This window comes from Primulina tabacum, chromosome 6, assembly GCF_025594145.1.
Source record: "Primulina tabacum isolate GXHZ01 chromosome 6, ASM2559414v2, whole genome shotgun sequence".
Taxonomy (NCBI): Eukaryota; Viridiplantae; Streptophyta; class Magnoliopsida; order Lamiales; family Gesneriaceae; genus Primulina; species Primulina tabacum.
Window position 1 is genome coordinate 41,308,312 of NC_134555.1, and position 18,165 is coordinate 41,326,476.

The 18,165-nt window shown below is 32.4% G+C and overlaps 1 protein-coding gene across 1 annotated transcript; it reads left to right on the plus strand.

Moving 5' to 3' along the window:
- The first annotated feature begins 4,637 nt into the window (after positions 1 to 4,637).
- On the plus strand, positions 4,638 to 17,497 carry LOC142549604 (aminopeptidase P1-like). The gene is made up of 16 exons (XM_075658644.1): positions 4,638 to 4,871; positions 5,045 to 5,108; positions 5,524 to 5,663; positions 6,369 to 6,653; positions 6,758 to 6,880; positions 6,948 to 7,262; positions 8,207 to 8,293; positions 9,307 to 9,371; positions 10,225 to 10,291; positions 10,538 to 10,672; positions 10,798 to 10,878; positions 11,830 to 11,884; positions 12,029 to 12,133; positions 16,201 to 16,272; positions 16,749 to 16,873; positions 16,995 to 17,497. The coding sequence occupies exons 1-16, from the start codon at positions 4,776 to 4,778 to the stop codon at positions 17,154 to 17,156; spliced, it is 1,977 nt and encodes a 658-aa protein (XP_075514759.1). The 5' UTR covers positions 4,638 to 4,775; the 3' UTR covers positions 17,157 to 17,497.
- The last annotated feature ends 668 nt before the right edge of the window (positions 17,498 to 18,165 follow it).

The window sequence follows — 18,165 nt, forward strand, 5'->3', positions numbered from 1 at the left end:
AATGAACAAGAAAGAATTGTCACTATTCGTATTTCTATTTCTTCATGGTCAATTTTGTTTGTATTTATGTTTGTCACATGGATGTAATTAACTTCAGTGTCATAGCTGCCTCCACGAGTGTAACTTGGTTCGATCAGTCATTTAACCCAAAACACCCGAATTGACACCCCTAAATAACACCCGTTCTCTAATTGTAATTTAAAAAATATTAGACTTAAGATCGGCTTAACTTAGTAATAGATATTTAGAAGCTTAAAATCAACCCCCCAAAAATTTGTATTTTTTTCGTTTTTAAATATGTTAACGTAAGAATAGTATTATTAGATAGATGCATACATAAAAATAATAAAATATTTATTATTAGCATAAAGATATTTTTCAAAAAAAGAATAGATGTACACAAAAATTCTTATGAGACCGTCTCTCATGCCAAATTTGTAAGACGGTTCATCTTGATCTGACACATGAAAATGTATTATTTTTTATATCAAAAATATTATTTTTCACAAAAGATATGAATTGTTTTGACCTGTCTCATAAATATATTTCAATAAGATCGTCTCACAAAAGAACTATATATGGATATATTTTACATCAGGCCTAAATCGAACTCAATTTTGTTTATTCTTCCAAACAGATCTTACTATTCTCCCATTAAATCAATAAACCTACATCACCCATATTTACTGAGAAGTTTCAGTGACGAATGCTTTTACTTCTGATGCTCAGATTTCTAAGTTAGATAGTTATGTTCGCATTCTTGGAAAACTTGATATATTATCTTCGCGTCATATACATTCTCGTTCTCAATGTTTTTTCCGCAGCTCTTGGTCCGATTTCCCTATGATACCTCGTTCTAAACTTAAGACTTTTGATATCAGATGAATTATAAACCATCAATATAATATTCATTTTTATTAATATACAATTTCGACCCACGTACTTTAAAATAATCTTTTATCGTGATCAAAATCCTAACCCTCGCTCTGTAAGATGCATGTTTTCTCTATCCCTGACAATATTTAAGATGCATACAAACTCGTGCATGCATGGTATAAGTGCAACGTAATTACATGATTAAAAAACGATATTTTTTTAAACAAAAAACCCATAATTCACGGCTTAATTTTGGGAATAATTTAGGTGCTTATTTGCTAGCACCAATATTCTCAATTCAAGACCCAGATAGACAGGTTCTACGTGGTCGAACCTAACCCATAAATCCATTTTTCAGTACAAAATTATCAACGCCATGTAATATCTAAAAACAAGTTATTTTTGTGTTCAATTTTTATTTTATTTTAAAAAAGTTACATATATTTTCTGATTATTAAGGACTTTGATAGTTCGATATTGCTTCTTTCGCTTTTTCAACAATTAAATATAATATAATGCTCCAACTTATTTTTTGAAGAGTAAACGATTCTCCTTTTTTTAAAACAAAAAAAAAAAAAAAATCAAAATAAGCCAACTACTTATACCTAAAATTATTTTCCAATCTCATTTCACTTACAATTTTTTTTCTTTCATCCACATACTTGATTTGCTAATGTTTTTTTACTTACTTTTCCCCGATAATTCATTACATTAAAATATTTAAAGCATGATATTATTGCTCGAAAGTAACTAAAATCATTTTCCACTAATGGTTGATTATCATATGATTTTATCTTCTTGATTAATGCATATTTAAATGTTTTTTTTCTAGTCAAATGCTTAAAATTAAGCCCCACTATCAACTTTCCTATTGGTAGGCAAGCTCTAGTCCACGATCACATTCCATTAAAGTATGGAAAAGAAATCTTCCCCCTTACCTACACCAAATAAAAACCAAGATAATTATCTAATATAAGACCTTAAAAATATTTAAGGAGGGACAATAATCATTTAACCATTTTTCCATAGTTTTAAATTTTAAAATACATAATGAGGTCAATTTTATGTCCTAGAACAACAATTGTCCTAGCATGAGGATCAATGGAAACGTGCTACTCTTATTATTGTTTCATGATTCACAAGATTTCAATGGTATTGTTATCTGGATTATATTTTTTCGTAAAACGACAAATGCTCGATTCTTCTATCAGTATTTTTAACAAAACTATATATTTGATTCTTACATGCAATTATTAGGAGGATAATCGTTTGGTCATTGTGTGTGTGTGTGTCTCTATATATATATAAGCTTAAAAGGTGAGAAATCTTTCAACAACTAAAGTGCCACACTTTACAGAGGATTTAATTAATCCCTTTTAATTAATGATCAAAGAACTATAATACGTGGACGATTTACGAGGTACTATGTGGCATTCCAAGGTTCCTTCAGTTAATATTATATATAAACACATTTTGCAAACCCTAATTAAATTTATTAATTAGCCCACACACACAAACAAAAGATTTAAAATGATGTGTTTCCTTTTCTTTTGTAAACTTCCACGAGCTTTAGCCGCACATGGTTTGCACTTAAAATTTCAATTATTTTTTCTTATAAATTTAGGTTATTAAAAGGGTCTTTATTTTATTTTTCAATACTTTTATGATTTTTGGAACACGTTTCGATCAATGGGTATTGACAGCATATATTTTTGGACATTAAAATATTGACCTTTCAGGTGTCCTAGATCCGAAGACAGCGCTGTAAAATGTGTACTTTTTTTCTATCTTCTTTTTGAGAGTTGAGTGTGAGCTCCCATCCTCCAATGGTCGTCCATTTTATTCGGTGTTATCGAGTAAAATTCCCATCCTACAATGGTGGTCTTTTGTCTATACGTGAATATTTCAAATATGTTTGTTTCTTTTCGGTTTTGTTCATATATGTCGTGAAAATTGAATTTTCAACCTCGATCTTTTAAATTTTAGCAATTTTGAATTTTTTTTAATAAAAAATGTCGTTGTGACACAACATATTTGTGCGTGATACTTTACGTAACATCAGTGTCAAATCAGAAAATGAACCAAAAGAAAAGATAGTAGACGACTGAAATTTCATGATCAAAATTATAATTTTTCTAACATTTTACATGTAAATTTTGGGAAGAAAGTTGTATGTTTTTATCATCTCAAAATATATTTCAATTTAGTCTTTAAGTATTTTATTTTTTTTATAAAAAAAATAGAGCCTTATGTTCTCCAATTCAATTTCATATGGAAACAATTAGGTCGATGTATTTAGGAGTGAATTCTCTTTTAATTCATATTTTCAATCCAATTATTTATTTCAAACTCCTCTGATATTTGGATATAATGATTTTTTATATTTTTTAATCTCTTCAAGATAGAGTCATTCGAAATCTGTCATTTCATCCATATGTAATCATGTGATTTTTTTTCCTCAATATTAATTAAAACTTTATCTTTCAGTCTTTTCTATCGATGGCACATCAAGACTTACTGGCAAATTTGAAATTTTTGGGAGCCAAACCAATAAATATAACATGTATAAAACATTTTGTTTCTTTGAAAAATTTAAGATCGATGGGTTGAGAGACTAATCTCAGACTGGGATGGCCTATTTATGTTTTCGCTCGGGAGCCAAAACGAAAATGCTCATTCTTGTTGCATTTGGAGTATTGTTTTACTATAAATTTCTCGTAATGGAAAGAGTCAAAGAAATTTTGTTAACAAAATCTTATCAATAATTCAAAAGTTATTTTTGATTCAAAGATTAAAATTTCTACCCAATCCCAAAATTAGATCATGAAATAGTGTAGAATTTCAAAAGGCATAGTCCAAGTTTATTTACTGTGACCTTTGAATAAGAATATGCATTGGGTTGGGTTAGTCTTATTTGAGCCCAATTAACTTTTAGTTTGGGCCTGATTCGCCTATTATGCATCGTAGGTTCGTAGCGTAGCTTAAAATAAAATAAATAAAAATGATTGAACTAATAACATTGGCCAACTGAAGTTACCAAATATATCAATATTTGTTTTTCAAAGAAACAAAAAATAAAAAAGTTTTCTTATTTCATCATAATATCTTAACAAATTAATTTTTTTTTTTAAAAAAATATAATCTTGTATCAAGATATTGGGTGGGCATGGCTCGACTCTTTCGAGTCTCGGGTAATTTGGGTCGGATAGCAATTTTCAAATTCATCTTATTGGATTTTTAGGTTATGCGACTAGTCGGGGTGGGGTACCTGACCGGATCCCGGTGTTTTAAGGAGCATTTGTGGCACAGTGATCGGAATCATTAATGGCATTGTCAAACATTTCTTGTTTCCGATCGAAAGTAAGAGTGATATACAATACTGCATGATATCAAAAAATGTATATCTTATCGAAAATTATGGTATTGAAAATATTTATACAGATATCGGACTGAAAATTTCAGTAATTTCCTTTACCGAGTTCTGGTATATTAAAATTGTGTTTTATGCACACGTAATGTTATTAAATATTGTATCGAACTATTTAATTAATGTTTTTTCTTTATATTTTTTAGTTTTTTTTAAAAAAAATATGTATAGACAGAGCATTCAATCCAAGATAGATTGGACTAATGCTCAACCTACCATTATGTGGATTGGCCCAACCCCGGCCCACTTAATGGTGGGTTGCAGCGGAGCGCGAGCAAAGCCCACTAGACAACTCTAATCATATCATATCATTTAAAAAAATGGGAGAAAAACGCATTTTTGCCTTATCCATTCCGCGTTTCCTGGTGCGATCATAAATCGCGTCATTAAATGTCTCAAGCACAGGTCCAGTCGGTCTAGTCTCGTACAAGTACAAAGATTCAACGGATTCTACGGGAGCGAGAGAACAAGTATGGCGGAAGAAACACTGATATCTCTTAGGTGTTTAATGGCCGCCCATTCGCCGCCTCTCGACGCTTTAGTCGTTCCTTCTGAAGATTATCACCAGGTTTCTCTGTCTGTTGATCATTTACGCATCAATTGTTATCTATGTTCGTTTTGATGTGTTGGACTTTTTACTGTCTCTGTTTCTGTTTCCAATTATTTTGTTGCTTATAGAGTTTATTATTATTATTTTTTTATTTTGTTATGTTCGTGATCGATCGATTAATGATTTGGCAGAGCGAGTATGTATCTAAGCGGGACAAACGAAGGGCATTCGTGTCTGGATTCACCGGCAGTGCGGGTTTGTGTTTTTTTTTCTCTTAATCAATTCACATGTGTGGTTGGGTTTTTTTTTTTATCATTTTGGGTTTTTCTTTACATGTATAAGAGATAAATGTATTATCTTGCTGCTAATTTTCAGGATTCGGTAGCCTTGTTGTTTTGACTAGTTTGTTTCTTTGATGCATTGCCATTGCGTTAGTTGTTAGATGCAATATACCATTCCGTGCATGGATAATTTACAAACATTCAGATAATGTAAAATTACATGTCTGTTTTCCAAATTCAAGTAATATTATGTGTACTTCCCCTAGTTTGGCAAGTTAAGAGGAGGGTGAATGTTGATCCATGATTAGTTTATAGGAACTTGTGCTCTGTTGGCGGCAATCTAGTTGAATCTAATGTAATGTATTTTGTCAAATCTCAATATATTGTAGGTTTAGCACTTATAACTGCAAGTGAGGCACTACTTTGGACAGATGGGCGATACTTTTTGCAGGCGGAAAAACAACTAAACTATCAGTGGAAGCTAATGCGTATGGGAGAAGACCCAACTGTTGACATCTGGATGGCTGATGTGAGTTTTGTTTACTTTTTGGTCACATATTACTAATCATCAGCTGTCAGAATATCTATTTAATTATTTAAGAAGCAATCCTCAATCTATCTATGAAGTTTATTGTGTAAACTTACTCAGGCATCCAAACTACTGACAAGGATTGAATTGAGATCACATACATATTTTCATCTTCTATTTATTGCTAATGGCCTCTAACACCAGAATGTAGTTAAGGTTCTGAATGGATTTGGTATGCTTTTAATGACTAAAAGAAGATTCAAGATAAACACATAATTTATTATTTATGCTCTTCCAAATTCTATTCCAAAAGATCAATCCTTCAGGCATGGGTTACTTTCTTATTCTTAATAACATTCAGATCTGCAGCCATTAGATGCTGATAACTATTGCATGATTACTATTTTTCTTTGTATAGATCCCATCTCAGAAGACTGTTAGGCATTATGCAACCTTTTAGCTTTATTTGACTCCTCACGTTATATAAGCCTCTTCATTTTATATTTCCTAGCATGCTGCATTTAAGAGTTTAATAATCTTTTCTTTTATCTGAACTAGACTTTCGCATTTTTGTCATAAATTTGTGAAAATTATAGTTCTTAAGCTATTTGTGTCGTAAATAGAGCTTACCTTTGGTTTACCTTGTTTTGAATTTGATTGCCATGTTCCTTGTCTGTGTTGATTGAAATTCTTGGGAACTGCTAGAATCTACCAAAAGATGCAGCTATTGGTGTTGATCCTTGGTGTGTGTCAGTCGACACAGCACAAAAATGGGAGCGTGCTTTTGCTAAGAAACAACAGAAGCTGATTCCAACGATATCAAACTTAGTAGATGAAGTTTGGACAAGTAGGCCACCACCTGAAATAAATCCTGTTGTTGTGCATCCACTTGAATTTTCTGGTCGTTCTGTTGAAGATAAATTAAAGGATTTGAGGGAAAAGTTTCTGCCTGAAAGAGCTCGTGCTATAATACTCACAGCATTAGATGAGGCGAGTCTATGATATCACACCATATCATCACTCAATTATTCCTTTGTTTAATCTAAATTCCAGAGAGTTCTATTTGATCTTACTTTTGATGATTACTATCTCAGGTGGCTTGGTTGTACAACATTCGTGGTGCTGATGTTTCCTATTGTCCTGTTGTTCATGCATTTGCTATAGTAACTTTGGCTTCGGCTTTCTTTTATGTGGACAGGAGAAAGTTGTCTGCTGAGGTTAGAACTCGGTGCATAATCATTTCTTTATTTGTTGATCTGTTGGTCTCAAATTCTATGTTTACAGGTTATCTCATATATGGAGAAAAATGGTGTTGAAGTGCGGGATTACGGTGCAGTAAGCTCTGATGTTGTCTTACTTGCATCTGATGAACTTACTTCCGCCCGTTCAAACAAAGTATCTGATCATGAAAATTCATATAACCTGGACAATAATAAAGACAATTCTGGGATGATAGTGAGTGATAATTCTGCAGAAGAGAGTGTTAATGACCTCATATGGGTCGATCCTGGTGCATGTTGCTTTGCATTGTATTCAAAACTAAACATGGACAAGGTTTTCCAGCAGTCATCGCCTTTAGCTCTTGCAAAAGCCTTGAAGGTATTACTTCTCTATAACATCCCTCTTCTGTGATTGTTGTCCTTGAAGTAATATGACTTTTTTGAACCATATCTAAAGTTTTCGAAGTTCTCGAAGTTGTAATGGTATTTAGGGCATGTATTGAGTCCCATGGATCTACTAGAGATTTAGAGTCCGCTCCCCTACTACTTGTTTTGCATTGTTGTTCTAGTATCACAGGGAACTACATTTGTTAATTTTATCTTTACATGGGTTGAACTTCTAAGTGGATGAATTGTTGATTTGCATATAACTCTTCTACTTTTGATAGATGTCGTCAGTGTTGATTACTGGACTTGGAGACATGTGAATGATTCACTGTCTTATCTAGTTGGAGATCTCATGATATTATCCGGTTTTCCAATCAGGGGAACTCGAAAAGTTAATTTATTGGCAATAGCATGCTAAGTTCATTGAAATAAGGAACAAGCATTTTCTATCGTCCTCGTTGTAATTGCACATAGCACTACAGCCAGAAAAAAGTATGGTGATCCAGGAAATCTAATGAAGAAACATTTTCTATTCGAGATGATATTCCATCAAGATTTTTGAATGATGTTTCAATGCCCTACTATCATATTTAGAAAGGAGAATGCTTTAGTTCCTGCAGATTTAACTTTGTTTCTGATAAATGAATTGATTTTCATGGAGGCTCTAATGTTTTCATCAATATTTCTGTTTTGGATCTGTGCTTTCTTTTCCCTCCTAATTTATAGGACTTCTTTTTCTTCATATGTTATTGGAATGTTGCTGTGAAATGGAAAATTGAGATTTAGGTGTACAGAGAAATGATTTAATGAATATTTTTATGCATCTCATGACATTCTGAAAGCTATCTTTGTCTTTTCAATTAATAAGCTTCAATGTTTTAGTTGTTAATTGGCATTGATATCTGTGAACTGTATCTCTTACACATACTTTCCCAGAATCCTGTTGAGATGGAAGGATTGAAGAATGCACACATTCGGGATGGAGCCGCTGTTGTGCAATACCTAGCTTGGCTAGACAATAAGGTATATTCAGAACAATAGTAGGTTGGATATAATATGTTTTGTTCTGTGTCACAGGATTGTGTTTATTGTACTACTCTGATGTGGATCATTATGCTTTATCTCCATTTTCCTTCTCTTGAGAGGAAATCAGAATTGCAATTGAGTTTGATGAAACCCTGCTTTGATGACTACGAAAGCTGGAGATTTTTTGCTAGTTTTATATTGGAATCCTCATCTGCAAAGCAGGGTATATGTTCAAGTGTCAAAAATAGTTTTAGCTTGGGGAAAAATCATTAAGTTGGAGAAAGAAAATATCATAGGCATCATCTTAAATTTACACATGCACCTTATGGCCGTGTATCGATGCATTGATGTGATCCTGATCTGCTCCCTAAATTTAGCGTGAGTCTCCAAGAGTGCTGTGTGTTGTAAAAGAATTGTTTTTCGAAAAGTGAGAATGTACAAAATAAATATATTTGGTACATGTAGAAATTTTTTGGACTTTCTAACTTGTGTTCTTAGGACTTGTTCTCTGCTCTCTCCGTGGTACTATAAAAGTCGAATTTCATGCTTCTATGATATGAGATGACACTCATGAGAAAGATGACAGCATATTTTGTACTGTTGAGTGTTGCTTTGAAATGACAAAATAGGAATGTTCACATGAGTTGTGCCTTATATGATAATGCAACTATCAATTCAATTTATTTCTATTCTCGGAAATTTTTCGACCATTTATTATTTTCCTGGTCCACAAGCTTTGCGTGATTTTCAGCTGATAATGATGGTCAAACTGGTACTCTCTCTTAAATATAAAGAGAATTCCATTGGTTTGAAGAAGAGCTGGTTAAATGGAATTGCCTCCAAGTATACACAGAAAATCTTCGATTGTGATCTGATTGCATGTGATTGCTTCTGAATCTGATATATGTGATACATGTATGCTTTTTGGTTGAAAGCAAGAGTTTCCAGGACTTTTTATTATTAAACAACCTACTGATATATGTTGATTGCATGTTTCTGTGTGCCCTCAGATGCAGGATATTTATGGTGCTTCTGGTTACTTTCTGGAAAGTGATATCAACAAGAAGCATCAATTGTAAGTTTGTTTTTCCATTGCCTAGCATAAACTATTAAGTTAATTATTTGTAAATATGTTTCTCCTTACCTGGGCATTAGTTTCAAGTAGGCAACTTTTTCTCTGAACCTGCTGTTGATCATTTGCTGGTCCCTCTCTTCATTTCTTTTCCACTTCATTTAACATGCTGTCGTGATTGTAAGATTTACGCTGACCATTTTAGGCTAACATGGATATTCTCCAACAGCTGCTGGATCCCAATGTTGTACTCTAGCTTGAAGCTTAAGCTTTATAATTGCAATTTCACTGCCTAATTTGTCAAGCTAAAACAGCTTAAAAGAATATCAAAACAATGAAACATGTAATCTTCTTGAAGAATCTCTGTCAAGGATATCGGCACTTCTAGTAGAACTAAGCATGTCGTGTAATGATAAAACTAGATTATACTTAAAAGTATTTGCAAGTAATGCATTAATTTTTTCCTTTTCTTCTGCTGCATAGCTGGTGCCAACCTACCTTTTGTCATCGTCTTTTTTCTTTGAGATGTAGACCTGAAGAGCACACTTTTCTCTGAAAGGGTTAAAATTTAGACGAACTTAAATATTGTGTGGGCATCCAATTTGATGTTGAAGAAGTTCTATATCCAGGTGTATATCATTTAATGGAAGCACCTTACGAGATAAATACTTTGAGCTTTTACAGTTAATTTATGGAAAGAAATATGTTGTGTCACCACACCAGCTTATAGACTTTTATAGAGGACTAATGACTAAGGAATTTTTTGTAACAAATTGGCTATGTTTTATTATTTGACTGGACACGCATTACCTATCTAGTATTCTTACACCAGTGTTTCTATTTAAAAAACTTACAGGAAAAAAACAAAGCTGACTGAAGTGTATGTAAGTGATAAACTAGAGGAGTTCCGTGCATCTAAAGAGGTATTGTTTTTGTTTTTTGCCTTCCCCTGCATTTCATACAATAAAGAATACCAATTTTCCCGTTGGACTATTAAGTAGTTTCATGGGTTTGTGTATCATTTATCTCCATCTACAATGGATAAATGCAGACTCCTCGTGGATATTATGTGCACAGGACAGTTTAGTGGCAAAGAGGAATAATTAAAGTTGTACACGCTGCTAACTTCAGATCTTTCTATTTATATTTTGCGTTTTTTTTATCAACAGCATTTTAGGGGATTGAGTTTTCCGACCATTTCATCAGTTGGTCCAAATGGAGCAATTATCCATTATTGTCCAGAGGCAGAAACATGTGCCGAACTTGATCCAAAAAGTATGTACTTGTTTGATTCAGGAGCGCAGGTGTGTAAATGAGCTGTCTTTTTTTCTTCTGTTTTAAATTGTCTTATTCTTTTCATAAAACCTTCTTCCTTATTTTTTTTTTCAAGTTGATTTCCTTGGTTTAATTTAATATGGTATCTCTAAAGTATTTAGATGGAACAACTGACATAACTCGAACGGTGCATTTTGGAAAACCTACAGCACATGAGAAAGCAAGTTATTCAGCGGTATGTGGTGTTTCTTTGTTTCATTGGTTTATTCTACATGTGTTTAAAACATGAGAACATTTCAGTCTGTTTTTATGAAATATATATATGGAATCTCGTATGCGCATGTGTATGATGGTCACCTTTACCTTCTGTTACGATTTCAACAAATTAGTCAATTTGAGTTCCTCTTTTACCCTTTGACTAGAACAGTAACTAGGCTTGGGACATTGATAAGAAGCATGCATGAACGGTATGCTGAAACCTCTTGCTTCTGCAACATAGTTTACATGACCTAATCAACCTGGTATTTTTATCTGGTCATAATTTTTTTGATGTCCTGCAAAGAAAATTTAACCATATAATGGGGCTGTTACGAGATCAATAATGGAATTCAGAAATAGGGAAGTGTTATTTAGCTCTGATCCATGTGTGATGTAACACATAAGGAGTCTGACATGTTGGATACTCCTATAGTCTGAATTCCCTATTTTGTTATGAATACAAACCATAGAACTCCACATTTTGTGCTGGTAAGAAAAAAGACAAGAATAACATAAGCCGTAAAGCATCAGTGGTATAATTTTAAACCACACATGGACCCTTAGGATTTATTGCAGCCTAAAATTTGCAGTATTTCAAGTAATCATAGACACATGTTTAGTCATTATCCTTCTTAATTGCGCTCAAGACATTTGTGACTCGCGGCTGTACATTTCAAGCCCAATATTTTTCCAAGAAAGTTAACTTTGTCCATTTTGTTGGCAATGTCATCACCTGTATAACTATTTTATGGTTTTATTTTTTACTCTTCAACTCAATCTGAAGGATGCTCTTAGTTGATTCTTCATCTCCAGATATTCGAGTATTACCTTGCATGAGAATTAATACTTTTATTTATTGTTCTTCACTTCGAGTTCAAAAGCTATAACATTAATTCACGCCACAGTATATTTAAATCCTGTATTGCAGGTTCTCAAGGGCCATATTGGATTGGGAAATGCTAAATTTCCAAATGGAACAACAGGTAAATGTTGATATTAACATTAAAAATCTCATTTTATTACATGTTTTTTGAAGAGTTCGGGTAGGCTTCAGAAGTTAGGATTAGATTATTTTCTTGCCAAGTAACCCAACATTGGCAGTCATGACAGATATTTCTCGTTTCCAGGTCATGTTCTTGATATTCTAGCACGACTTCCGTTGTGGAAAGATGGTCTTGATTACAGGCATGGCACTGGCCATGGAATTGGGTCTTTCCTAAATGTTCATGAAGGTAAGTTTAGGTTGTTTTGTCATGATTCTTCATTCTGTCAGGCCTAACTTTTTCCCTGCATGTTTTCTTTGCTATATTTTTTTTATACTTGTACCACTGAAATCGCAGAAAGGTTTTTGATTAATAATTTTCTTTATATCAACACAGTTGGTAAACACCGTGAGACCAGACTTTAGTTTTTGTCAAAATGAAGAGGTATTATAAGAATTTTAATATTTAATTATTTTAATTATAATTATAATCTGATTTATAACAAGTAATTATAATTGTAATTATTAGTTACTATATTTAATGCTATTTATTACTTATTATTACTCGTAATAATTACAATAATATTATTCATAATAATAATTATAATAAAATTTATTAAAATAATTATTGTAATTATATATTAATAAAAATTAATGTTATAATAAGGGCAAATTAGAGTAAAATTCATCTGTCAAAGTTTGTTTTAGAATTCAGTCCATCTTAAATATAATTTGTGAATTGATACCTGACAATAACCAAACTATAGTTTTAAATCCCTACGAAACACATTTTACGTTTTTACCCTTTGTTATTTACGTAAATATATTCTCCTTCAACCAAATCCATATGCCCAAATAATTTTCTCTCCACCCCTCAACCAAATCCGTCGGCCCAATCTATCATCCTTCCTTCTGGCTTGAAAAAAGGTGATTGAAGGTAAATATCAGTGTCTTATTCCGATTGTGTTTTAATTATTTCGAGTAAGTACTTATTTTGACCTATAAAGTACCTAATTTGAATTTCCAGATACTTGCTTCTGTCTTTTGAATACTAAAATATGTGTGAAAATAATTGATTTTCGAGTAGTCAACAAAAATCTAGTCACGGTTGGCAGTAGTGATCATACTGCATGTATTGATTATGAGCTTATTTTAATATTAATTTAATTTGAACGATATTATCTGTTTAGAGTTTGTTTTGATATTGATTTAATTTTACCGAATTATTTGTCTAATTTCGTGAGTTATTCAAGTTTTTACTGAATAATTTTTCTTATTAATTGTCTATATATTCTTGTCATATTACTGTGACTTTTGTGAGCTATTATATATTTGTAACATTGTCAAATTATTTCACGGCTAACATTGTAGTTTTTTATGTGGATTAGTAACGAGGAAGACTAAAAAAAATACGGATGATAATGATAGAGATATTGGACCAATTGTGAAAGAAGGTTACTCAAGGTGAGCGATTGGTTCCCAAATTGGGTGAATTACAATTAAAGAGGATAGATGTATCACCTCTTGCACCTTGGTTGAAGATCCAAAAGCTTCCTATGAGCACCTCTAGAGTCCATGCAATGCAATGCTTTGAAGTAGAAACCTGTAGCTTTTCGTTTGGAAGCAATACCTTGGTGCCATTCACTTTTAGGGATTTCTCGATCGTTATAGGTTTGTCTACAATCAGAAGCAAATATCTAACCACAGCAAAGAAAAAGTCCTGGTCCATTTGGTCAACCGGTTAACATCGATTTAAAGTTGGGTTCTAACTTCCTTCAGCGTCATTTCAAGGGAGTGAATTGTGTTCCGAGAAATGTCATCATAGAGAAGCTATTTGAGTTGGCAGAGAATGAGCTTGAAATTGATGTTTTCTTCATATTAAAAAGCAGCAAAATAAAAAATTTGAAAAAATCATCAATTTCAAGATCATTATCTGCCAACTTAAATAGCTTCTCTATGATGACATTTCTCTGAACACAATTCACTCCCTTGAAATGATGCTGAAGGAAGTTAGAACCCAACTTTAAATCGATGTTAACCGGTTGACCAACGCTAGGCAAACTTATAACGATCGATAAATCTCTAGAAATGAATGGCACCATGGTATTGCTTTCAAAACAAAAGTTGCAGGTCTCTACTTCAAAGCCTCTAAGCATTCCATGGACTCTCGAGCTGCCTTTAGAAAGCTTTGGGATCTTCAACCAAGGTGCAAGAGGTGATTCCTCTATCCTCTTTAATTGTAATTCATCCAATTTGGGAACCAATTGCTCCATTACAGGTAAAAATTTTGTTCGAGAACACCTTGAGTAACCTTCTTTTACAATTGGTTCAACATCCTATTTTTTTTAGTTTTCGTCATTTCTAATCCACATAAAAAAAATTACAATGTTAGAGCCATAAAATAATTTGACAATGTTACAAATATATAATAACTCACAAAAGTCACAGTAATATGACAAGAATATATAGAGAATTAATAAGAAAAATTATTCAGTAAAAACTTGAATAACTCACGAAATTAGACAAATAACTCGGTAAAATTAAATCAATAAATCAATATCTAAACAGATAATATCGTTCAAATTAAATTAATATTAAAACAAACTCATAATCAATACATGCAGTATGATCACTACTGCCAACCGTGACTAGATTTTTGTTGACTACTCGAAAATCAATTATTTTCATACATATTTTAGTATTCAAAAGACAAAAGCAAGTATCTGGAAATTCAAATTAGGTAATTTATAGGTCAAAATAAGTACTTACTCGGAACAAAATCATAACAATAAAACACAATCGGCTGAATTGCTTTTCACATCTAAAATAAATCATCAAACACATAAAATGCATGACATGTGATCAATAATAGACTCATATTCATGGAAACACAAATCCGCTATTTGCTTGACCATATAGGTTCAACACAAATCTATCAAGAATTCTAAATAAGTAGGTATGTTGAACAACAACACTCTCACATTTATTATTCACAGATAAAAACGATAAATGTAGAAAAAATCAGGATATCATTTTTCTATAAATTGAATTTCATATTCATTTAAACTTTCTTTCAAAATAACTATACACAATCGGAATAAGTGACTGATCTTTATCATCAATCATCTTTTTTCAAGCCAAAAAGAATGATGATAGATCGGGCAGATGGATTTGCTTGGGTAGGAGCCGATGGATTTGGTTGAGTGGAGGAGAAAATTATTTAGCACATGGATTTGGTTGAAAGGGAGAATATGTTTACGTAAATAACAAAGGGTGAAAATGTAAAATGGATTTTCTAGGGAGTGAAAACTATAGCTTGGTTATTGTTAGGTATCAATTAACAAATTATATTTGAGAATGACTGAATTCTAAAACAAACTTTGACTGATGAATGGTATTCTAATTTGCCGTTATAATAATATCGTTAACTATTATAGTAATAAATGATTTAATAAATACAAAGATTTGAGATATGATAAAATAAGGATAATTTGGTCTTCAAGAATGTTCAAATAAGATCTTAAATCACATGCTGCTCCCTGTCTTCCTTCCGTCTTTTATTTTACTACGTCTGGTTCATTTCTTGCAAACCTTCCACCAGCAGTTGATTCATTTATAGAAAGGGGCTCTCTAGTTGGGATTCACACGCACAGCCTTATCCTATTTGGGTAACTCAATTTTTTTTTAAACAACTTATTTTGACAGTTTATAAGCTATTTTCTAAAAAAATTACCGCACAAATTTTGAGAGAGTATGAGCTCTGAAACAACTTATAATTTGTTTTGAACATTGTATATGATTTTGTTATTTAGGAAAAATATCAAGAGTGTAACACTATTTCACTTTGGCCATGTAAATTTCAAGTACGAGAGGGGTATAGTCGAATTTCTCACCATACATTCACAGAGGCTAAGTAAGCCAGCCTGCTTCATGAGACAGATTGGGGGTTCCAGGCGGAACCCATAAAGTTGTTTTTAGTGTTTTTGGTTTTTAGGATAGAGTTCTGACACGTCCACTTCTCACTCCATTACAGAAATAGAGAAACGTGCAAATACATACAATAAAATAAGCTTTATACTATAATTACTTTATATATGTTTGTCCTATTTCGAGGAACTCCATATGAAACAGGTTAATTCATAGTATTTTGTGTATGGACGTGAAGTGGATTTCATGGGCATTGAACATCTACTTATGTAATGTAAAACAAGCTGGCGCCGTCATTTTTAATTTTTAAATATATGGATTACTTGTGTAGGACGATAAGAATGAACCAGATAGCTGAATCTAATCCCTCTTTATATCTGCTTTTTGTAGGACCTCATCAGATTAGCTTCAGGCCAGCTGCACGGAACGTGCCATTACAACCTTCGATGGCTGTGACAGATGGTATGTCAATGGTTTCTCTGATTCAGTTGATTTTGTCCTTGTATCCTGAGCAACTAAAATCAAATTTTAAACCACCAAGGTGATTATCGATGGAAAATTAAGAATGGTATGATGTCAGGCCTTTTAGTTCTCGACTATTGTCTCTTTATATGAATTATTTGCATGACATCACTTCTGTGACGGTCTACACTGCATATTTTGTCTCAGCTGTCTTCAGCACTTGATATTTTTCTTGAAAATGAGTGTAACTCTAGTTGTCAAAAAGTTGAGGACTATGTTCCTTTTTGTAAGGCAAGGACAGTGTTCTTTTATTGGTAAATGATTTTGTAGCGCTTGCTATACTAGGGTTGCTTGAATAGCCATTTTCAAGGCCAGAAGTTGTGGATTGTTCCCAATTTTGCTTGATGGAATTTTCCTAAATTTGGTACACCTTTCATTCTTGACTTGAGATTTGATTAATGAAATTGGTTTTACAGAACCTGGTTATTATGAGGACGGAAAATTTGGTGTTAGACTGGAGAATGTGCTGATAGTAAAAGAGGCTGATACGAAGTTCAATTTTGGCGACAAGGGCTACTTACAATTCGAGCATATCACATGGGTAAAGATTTCAGCTTTGTATCTTATGTCTTGTGTATGTACGTCTTGTTCTTGTGACTTGATTCCGTTCCAAGATATCGGCTTTTCCTTCTTTGCTGATATACGAAGCTTTCTACTTTCAGGCACCATATCAAAACAAGCTGATAGATGTGAGCCTCCTTGTGCCCGAAGAAATCGAGTGGCTGAACAACTACCATTCCAGATGTAGGGAGATTCTGGCACCATATTTGAACAATTCCGAGATTGAATGGCTGAGGAAAGCTACCGAACCTATTGTTGCTTGAGTCATTCTTTACCTTTTGCCAAAGTTGAATATGGTGCCCCCAATGTCAGATGAATCTTCTTCTCTTAACATCGTTTCATTTTATATTAAATGAATGGCAAGTGTCTCTTTGTCTACTAAATAAATTTAAAATAATTTTATTGACACTTATCATTCATATGTATACATCGAATATGAGATGAAGAGATTTGAGTGGGTGCCACTCTACCCGCTCGCTTATTTGCCAAATTCTTGAGAATTTTATACTCTGATTAAGGTCAAGTATGAATATTCATTGTTATAATTATGAAGGATGATGGTTCTTGTTTTGAAATAAATAATAATGTGAAGAATCAATAATTATCTTGGGCAATTTCATGTTCTAGTTTGTTTGTGAACGATCAGGTTCGAAACTTAAATTATCAAATCCCTCCCCGCAACAACAAAAAATCAATTTTTATTTTTATTTTTAGTTTTAAAATCCATTTTCCCTTATTTTACACAGGCTTTCCGGATTCGAGGTTACGCAAATCTTAATTTTCATTATTTCATGTTGTAGTTTAGTTTTTCTCTACTTTTTTATGGTTTTTTTTTTTTATTTCGTTATTTCAAATTATAGTTAATCTCTGTCTTTTTAATGTTTACGTTATTTCAAATTATAATTTAGTCTTTCGTTAATTCTAACAATTATGATATAATATTTATTTATATATATATTTATTTCAAATATTAATATAGTCTTTCGTTATTTTTTGATATATGATATTATTTCAATTTGAATATAAAATGAATTAATTATAAAAAAAATATTATACAAGTGTATAATGTATGAGAAAATATACTAGTTTTATTAAATAACTGAAAACATTCACAACTCGCGGTATCATTATTCAGCCAAACAATGATTGCGATTCATAGTTTCGTTGGCCTCGAAAAATTTATTTCGAAAAGGTTAGTGCATCATAGCTTTATGGGTTTTGTTTTTAAAAATAATTATATAAAAAATAAATTAAAAAATTCCATTAATTACG

Coding starts and splice junctions, on each gene's coding strand:
- LOC142549604 (XM_075658644.1), top strand. CDS start 4,776: ATGGCGGAAGAAACACTGATATCTCTTAGGTGTTTAATGGCCGCCCAT. Junction 7,263..8,206: donor CTCTTGCAAAAGCCTTGAAG/GTATTACTTCTC, acceptor ATACTTTCCCAG/AATCCTGTTGAGATGGAAGG. Junction 12,134..16,200: donor TTTCCTAAATGTTCATGAAG/GTAAGTTTAGGT, acceptor TGCTTTTTGTAG/GACCTCATCAGATTAGCTTC.